The sequence below is a fragment of the Bombus bifarius genome, unplaced genomic scaffold (assembly GCF_011952205.1).
Source record: "Bombus bifarius isolate JDL3187 unplaced genomic scaffold, Bbif_JDL3187 scf7180000010252, whole genome shotgun sequence".
Classification (NCBI taxonomy): domain Eukaryota; kingdom Metazoa; phylum Arthropoda; class Insecta; order Hymenoptera; family Apidae; genus Bombus; species Bombus bifarius.
In genome coordinates, this window is record NW_022885576.1 from 1143816 (window position 1) to 1151590 (window position 7775).

Below are 7775 nucleotides of genomic sequence, written 5' to 3' on the forward strand. Positions count from 1 at the left end.
AAAAAAAAAGGTGTCTAAAGTCCACTCCAATTTTGTGTCACCTAATTAAAAATAAAAATGTATAGAAAATAATTTAAAAATAAATAATACATGTAATTATTACAGTATTTAGATTACAGTTGCATTATTTATTTATTGTTAATAATCATAATTAATTAATTTATTTATTGTATAGATACATTTCAGTAAGTTAAAATGGTAAAACTTAAATTACAGAATTTAAGTCGCTTTAAACGTCAGAAAATATTCCAACTTTCTGAAAGGGAAGATTCGTTGAAACAGAGCTACTGTAAAGCTCTTGAAACAACATGATAATAACAGACATATACCGTACAGTCTTAAAGTACCATAGTGTATTTCTGTGTATGAAGATTTCAAGTACAACAGAATTGAACGGTAATTTTCGTAATTTCGACGATGGTATTAAACTACTGGGCGGAGCTGGAACACTCGAAAATTCGTTCATGTTTCGTCAGCGCGTGAAAATTTTAATCGAATTGCCGCCCACGTGCATCTGACCAGCTGAAGTATAAATAATTGTAGGCTGACCGTCCGTCGCCAGTGTCGCTGACCATTACGCATCGCCTAGTTCAATTTCTTCCAATTTATATAAAATACGAGACGTACAAATAATATGCTTATTCTCATTAGTATTATCACAATTAACGTTGCAAATTAATACGCTCGAAAAGAACAAATACATTGAACAACTATATATATTGTTTAGATTAGAACGAATATGATGTATAATCATTATAAATTTTCGTATGGCTCTAATCGATTTAAGGTCAAAGTACAACGAGAAAATATTTCTTGTAGAGAGCTAATTTTGTATTACTATTACGTATTCTACTACAAGATTTCTTTGTTAGATAAACAATATCGTAATTTATTTTAAAAATTAGTGTAATACGTTATATTGTACGATACTGTAATGCAAATTAAAGAATATAATATAAAATCTATATAAAAAAAATGTAATATTCCAATGTATTTAATTCGTATTGTAGATAATAGCTTACAGTTCACTGGAAAATAAATCCTTAGGGAAGATTATTATTCTCTCTTATTTATTCAAGCTTTAGTCCATGGGCGTACCTACCCCTTTTGAATACAAATACATAACAATTACATTATAACTAATAAATATTCATTTCAAAATCCTACTGACGCGACATCTGAACGAAACGATCAGAAATTACTGACATCCAAATACCTTTCATTTCACTTTTATACTTGCACCAATACATCAAATTTTCAATTATAAAACTAAATTAAGTCTTAAGCAAGATTATTATATACAACACAGATTATATACAATAAATTTTAAACGAGAATATCATAACATGAATAATTTTTAATTTAAATTAAATAAATCTATGCTGTAAATTTATTATCCTTAGGAAGGAATAATATAAATGAGAAAAAAGCTATTTATAATCCATTTATTTCAAGTAAATACTTAATAAGATTATATATCACGCAATCAATAGCTATGATGGCTAAAAGTAAAAAAATTAGTTTCTATTTACTTAATATAATTTTTTAAATTAAGGTGCGATCAATATATTAAATCATCGGCCACCACGAAGGCGAAGAACAAGATGAAGAGTTGACTCCTTTTGAATATTATAGTCGGACAGCGTGCGTCCATCCTCCAATTGTTTACCAGCAAAGATCAATCTCTGTTGATCGGGTGGAATACCTTCTTTATCCTGAATCTTGGCCTTGACATTTTCGATAGTGTCTGAAGCCTCAACTTCTAGAGTTATCGTTTTCCCAGTAAGGGTTTTTACAAAAATTTGCATCCCTCCTCTGAGACGAAGAACAAGGTGAAGAGTTGATTCCTTCTGAATATTGTAATCTGATAGTGTGCGTCCATCTTCCAGTTGTTTACCCGCAAAAATCAATCTCTGTTGATCTGGCGGAATTCCTTCCTTGTCTTGAATTTTTGCTTTCACGTTCTCAATAGTATCAGAAGCTTCAACTTCTAAGGTGATAGTTTTCCCAGTAAGGGTTTTTACAAAAATTTGCATTCCTCCTCTCAGACGAAGTACAAGATGCAGGGTTGATTCCTTTTGTATATTGTAATCAGAGAGTGTGCGTCCATCTTCAAGTTGCTTTCCAGCAAAGATCAATCTTTGTTGGTCTGGAGGAATTCCTTCTTTATCTTGAATTTTTGCTTTTACATTTTCTATCGTATCGGAAGCTTCAACTTCAAGTGTGATAGTTTTTCCTGTAAGGGTCTTGACGAAAATTTGCATACCACCACGAAGGCGAAGAACAAGGTGAAGAGTCGATTCTTTCTGAATATTATAGTCTGACAGCGTGCGTCCGTCTTCCAATTGTTTACCAGCGAAGATCAATCTCTGTTGATCTGGCGGAATACCTTCTTTATCCTGAATCTTGGCCTTGACATTTTCAATAGTGTCTGAAGCCTCAACTTCTAGAGTTATCGTTTTCCCAGTAAGTGTTTTTACAAAAATTTGCATTCCTCCTCTGAGACGAAGAACAAGATGAAGAGTCGATTCCTTTTGTATATTGTAATCAGAGAGTGTGCGTCCATCTTCAAGTTGCTTTCCAGCAAAGATCAATCTTTGTTGGTCTGGAGGAATTCCTTCTTTATCTTGAATTTTTGCTTTTACATTTTCTATTGTGTCGGAAGCTTCAACTTCAAGTGTGATAGTTTTTCCTGTAAGGGTTTTGACGAAAATTTGCATACCACCACGAAGGCGAAGAACAAGGTGAAGAGTCGATTCTTTCTGAATATTATAGTCTGACAGCGTGCGTCCGTCTTCCAATTGTTTACCAGCAAAAATCAATCTTTGTTGATCCGGCGGAATTCCTTCCTTGTCTTGAATTTTTGCTTTCACGTTCTCAATAGTATCAGAAGCTTCAACTTCTAAGGTGATAGTTTTCCCAGTAAGGGTTTTTACAAAAATTTGCATTCCTCCTCTCAGACGAAGTACAAGATGCAGGGTTGATTCCTTTTGTATATTGTAATCAGAGAGTGTGCGTCCATCTTCAAGTTGCTTTCCAGCAAAGATCAATCTTTGTTGGTCTGGAGGAATTCCTTCTTTATCTTGAATTTTTGCTTTTACATTTTCTATCGTATCGGAAGCTTCAACTTCAAGTGTGATAGTTTTTCCTGTAAGGGTCTTGACGAAAATTTGCATACCACCACGAAGGCGAAGAACAAGGTGAAGAGTCGATTCTTTCTGAATATTATAGTCTGACAGCGTGCGTCCGTCTTCCAATTGTTTACCAGCGAAGATCAATCTCTGTTGATCTGGCGGAATACCTTCTTTATCCTGAATCTTGGCCTTGACATTTTCAATAGTGTCTGAAGCCTCAACTTCCAGAGTTATCGTTTTTCCTGTAAGGGTTTTTACAAAAATTTGCATTCCTCCTCTGAGACGAAGAACAAGATGAAGAGTCGATTCCTTTTGAATATTATAGTCGGACAGCGTGCGTCCGTCTTCCAATTGTTTACCAGCGAAGATCAATCTCTGTTGATCGGGTGGAATACCTTCTTTATCCTGAATCTTGGCTTTGACATTTTCAATAGTGTCTGAAGCCTCAACTTCTAGAGTTATCGTTTTTCCTGTAAGGGTCTTGACGAAAATTTGCATACCACCACGAAGACGAAGAACAAGGTGGAGAGTTGATTCCTTCTGAATGTTGTAATCTGATAGTGTGCGTCCATCTTCCAGTTGTTTACCCGCAAAAATCAATCTCTGTTGATCTGGCGGAATTCCTTCCTTGTCTTGAATTTTTGCTTTTACATTTTCTATCGTGTCGGAAGCTTCAACTTCAAGTGTGATAGTTTTTCCTGTAAGGGTCTTGACGAAAATTTGCATACCACCACGAAGGCGAAGGACAAGGTGAAGAGTCGATTCTTTCTGAATATTATAGTCGGACAACGTACGTCCGTCTTCCAATTGTTTACCAGCGAAGATCAATCTCTGTTGGTCGGGTGGAATACCTTCTTTATCCTGAATCTTGGCCTTGACATTTTCGATAGTGTCTGAAGCCTCAACTTCTAGAGTTATCGTTTTTCCTGTAAGGGTCTTGACGAAAATTTGCATTCCTCCTCTCAGACGAAGTACAAGATGCAGGGTTGATTCCTTTTGTATATTGTAATCAGAAAGTGTGCGCCCATCTTCCAATTGTTTACCAGCAAAGATCAACCTCTGTTGGTCTGGAGGAATACCTTCTTTATCTTGAATCTTTGCTTTCACGTTCTCAATTGTATCGGAAGCTTCAACTTCAAGGGTGATAGTTTTTCCTGTCAGTGTCTTGACGAAGATCTGCATGATTATCTGTTACAAAATAAAATAAATTTTGTACTCAATTAGTGGATACTAACATGTATTCATATTAACGAAAAGAAATGTTCTCTTTGAAATTTGAGTACGTTATTTATGTATTCTACTAGCATATTATAAGCTTTTTGTTTCCTGCATTTAGTACCATTTTTATATTACTTTTTACATAACTGTCTATCATATCTGATACTTCAGACAGCTTTCATCAGATATATTCCTAGTATCATAAATCACTTCACGTATCGTTTTGAAACAAAATAATCTTTGTCTTTCATTTCAACAGAATAAAAATGGTAGTATTTTGTGCACAATTATATTAAAAAGAATTATATAAATTAAAAATTTTCCATATTATTCCACAAATATAGTTATTCTCGAGGTATAATTCGCTGTAGCTTAAAGTCAACGGCTTTTATTTGTGCACTTTTTTAGAATAATCGTATGAAAGGCTTCAATCTGAATAATGCTAAGTGACACAGAGGTAATGGCGTCATACTGGAGAATCAATAATCGCCATTTTGTTTTCTGTTACTACGCAGCAGAAACGTAACGAATGATATGGAAAATTCTAGAGTTTTCTCAACAATTAATTATTAAAGATTCTTCGATTATATTAATATATGTATTTTAAATATATAGAAAATACATCCTTCGAAATTTTGTTAAAAATAGATCTTAAACTTTGCATTTGTGGTTGACGTCTTCAAGATCACTACTGTTACATTAAATTATGTTGCATTATTATTTTATTATTATCTCTAAACAGTGCATTGGAGAATTTAAATACTGATAATTAACTCTTTCACTGCTGAAACTGTAATAATACGTTCTCTGAAATGCATGTCCGTCATACTGAACCCATTAAATTCGTAGATTTCACATAGCGTATAACCAATCGATTACAAAATTTGTTCAGCACTGGTCGTCTTGTTGCAGGAAATATATTCAGCAGTAAGAATAAAATAATTTAGGACAAAAAGGAAGTAAAAATCGGAAAAAATAAGAAAATCTACAATTATCGAAAATTAAAATACAACAAATTCATAATGTATATAATAAACAAACGAAAGTTTTACCTTCTTTGTAGTAGCTCGTTGCAGCAAAAATTTCAATAAAATTTAAGGAGTCTCACGTTCTGCCTCTGAAAACACCCAACGTCCTATACTGAACTGAATCGAAACCACAGAGAACGTCCCTTTTATATCAGGAATAATAAGTCTTACTGATCATGCGCAAGCATGTCAGAAGATTCCTAGAAAGATGCCTATTGGTTTATATTTTTATCGTCATCGAATCTCTGACGTCGCTACGTTTGGTTGGTTTTGAGACAAAGGCTATTCTTTGTGGAATAAATTTTATTAAATTGATACCGTTTATAAAATCATTTATGGCACATTATTAGTTTTGAAATGATACGTCTCCACCAACCGAAATTTTTATTTATATGTAAATACATATGTTTCTATGAGCTGTCACATGTTGATGATAATATTATACAGCTAGAGGGCGCATAGGAAAACTGTTAAACAAAGAAAACTAATGATTCATTGTTTTTCAGAATATATTTTCTAGTAAATTCGCTATACATATAACCAACATTTATACACAATATACTAATTTTATCATTTTCCAGAAATCTCAATATTTAAGAAGTTACGTATGTGTACGTGCGTGTTTGTATATAGAGCATACGTTGGTTATGTTTAGAATATTTTTTATTTGGATGAATTTTACAATCAATTGAACACATTAATCAATTTAAGTCGATTTTAATCTTCTAAGCAATTTGATCGATTTGATATTAAATTATCCTAAAAATTCAAATAATAAAAATTGTCGCACAAAAACAATTCACTATTCATACGTGTCACATCAATATTGAAGTCATGCTACATCGCAATACGATACTAGGCTGATGTAATAATCTTGGAATTGATGAAAACTTATTAATTTGATAATAAGAATTTATTTTACAAAAAAATATTAGGATATTGAAGTAATATTTCAAATTAGGCACTGCAATCAAGGTTATACATATATTTTAATGTAATTAAAGCGATGTAATTGTTTTTTTTAAAATAACATTTCGTTGATATTATTTACCAAATATTTTTGGCAAAGCGTAATGAAAATAGCATTTTTTTTTTGTATATTTCAACAAAAATAAACAAAAATGCAATTAGACAAATCATGACTATGAAAATAGATTAAAATTCTGTTTATATGATTGTTTTACATGAAATACATGACAATTTCAAAAAACAGGCGTTTACTTACGATACTATGTACAATTTTAACATGTTGAATGCCATTCTATTTTTACAGAGATTGCCCGTGGCACCTAGTTGCACCAAACAGAATGAATGTTATATAAAATTATGTTCGTAATTTACAAAAATTATTTTCTTAAATTAAAGATGATGAATTTTGTATTATGCGATACATATTATTTTGAAATATTACTTACAAGAGATAAGTTATGATGTATAATTATGTTTAATGAATTTATCTCACAGAGGTCACCGGCGACCCCCATGGCACTAAAGTGCGACTTCACGCGAATCACTTTTTTTTGCGATTATCAATTATCTCATATTATTTCTTCGCGTTGTTAAATAATTGTTCCACATCTTTATTCTTGTCGAGAGCGTTTAACAATCAGGTAGGAGCGTTTATTATACTTTTATATGCTATAAAAATTTTTGCACTTCATGTATTCTATTTAATTTTTTATAAGTCGTAAAATATTGTGAAGACTGTGCTGATTCACCCTTACTTTGTTTAGAGTATTTCAACACGACACATCGCAATATGCATCGCATCGTAATATATAGGTTTATATTTCATGTATAAATAAAACTATTTCTACATGTTTTATGCTTCATTAATTTCGTCATACCATTGTACTAACAATGGTAATAATGAAAAATTTATAACTATTGACATTTGTTTAAATCATGTATTTCTACTAATCTTGTCGCTCCGGTTACCGGTGACCCCGTGGCATTCAACGTGTTAATTTAATATTTCATCATTAACATCGAAGTAACCAGCTTTAAGTACCTAGACAATTATGTAATTGATCAATAATTACAACAAATCATTAGTATAAGGAAAAAAAACGAAAAATCTCGCAGATAATATAGCTGAACTCTAAGAACAATATATTTACCTTCTACTATCGAAGTACGTTTATAATAAAACATGTAATAGCTTTTCTCACATGAAATAAATCACATATTGTTCTTAAAAGTAAAGTATAATTAGAATGGCACAGCGAACGTTTGATATGATTTTTCTGTATGAAAAAAATATAACGTAATTCCCACCTTAATTTCAGTACATCATCCAGTTCTCAATACTGAAAAGATAATATGCATTATTTAGATTTGAAACTTTATAAAGGCTCTACACACACGTTTTTGTAGATTTGAGGTACTGAATGAA

General features: G+C 32.0%; 1 protein-coding gene and 1 long non-coding RNA gene across 4 annotated transcripts; one reads left to right on the top strand and one right to left on the bottom strand.

Annotated features, from left to right (window-relative positions):
* Positions 1-1055: 1055 nt before the first annotated feature.
* LOC117216153 (polyubiquitin-A) lies at positions 1056-5562 on the bottom strand. 3 transcript variants are annotated; one of them, XM_033462684.1, is made up of 3 exons: positions 5405-5562; positions 3117-4322; positions 1056-2888 (listed from the first exon to the last, which is right to left on the bottom strand). In XM_033462684.1, the coding sequence occupies exons 2-3, from the start codon at positions 4314-4316 to the stop codon at positions 1575-1577; spliced, it is 2514 nt and encodes an 837-aa protein (XP_033318575.1). In that variant the 5' UTR covers positions 4317-4322; positions 5405-5562; the 3' UTR covers positions 1056-1574. The 3 variants fall into 3 exon arrangements, with proteins under 3 accessions (XP_033318575.1, XP_033318573.1, XP_033318574.1); XM_033462682.1 differs by having other exon boundaries at positions 1056-4322; positions 5405-5561; XM_033462683.1 differs by lacking the exon at positions 5405-5562 and adding an exon at positions 4512-4949 and having other exon boundaries at positions 1056-4322.
* Positions 5563-6932: 1370 nt separating this feature from the next.
* Positions 6933-7441, top strand: LOC117216161. The gene is made up of 2 exons (XR_004489313.1): positions 6933-6990; positions 7114-7441. It is a non-coding gene; the product is annotated as an uncharacterized LOC117216161 (long non-coding RNA).
* Positions 7442-7775: the final 334 nt, after the last annotated feature.

Coding starts and splice junctions, on each gene's coding strand:
- LOC117216153 (XM_033462682.1), bottom strand. CDS start 4,316: ATGCAGATCTTCGTCAAGACACTGACAGGAAAAACTATCACCCTTGAA.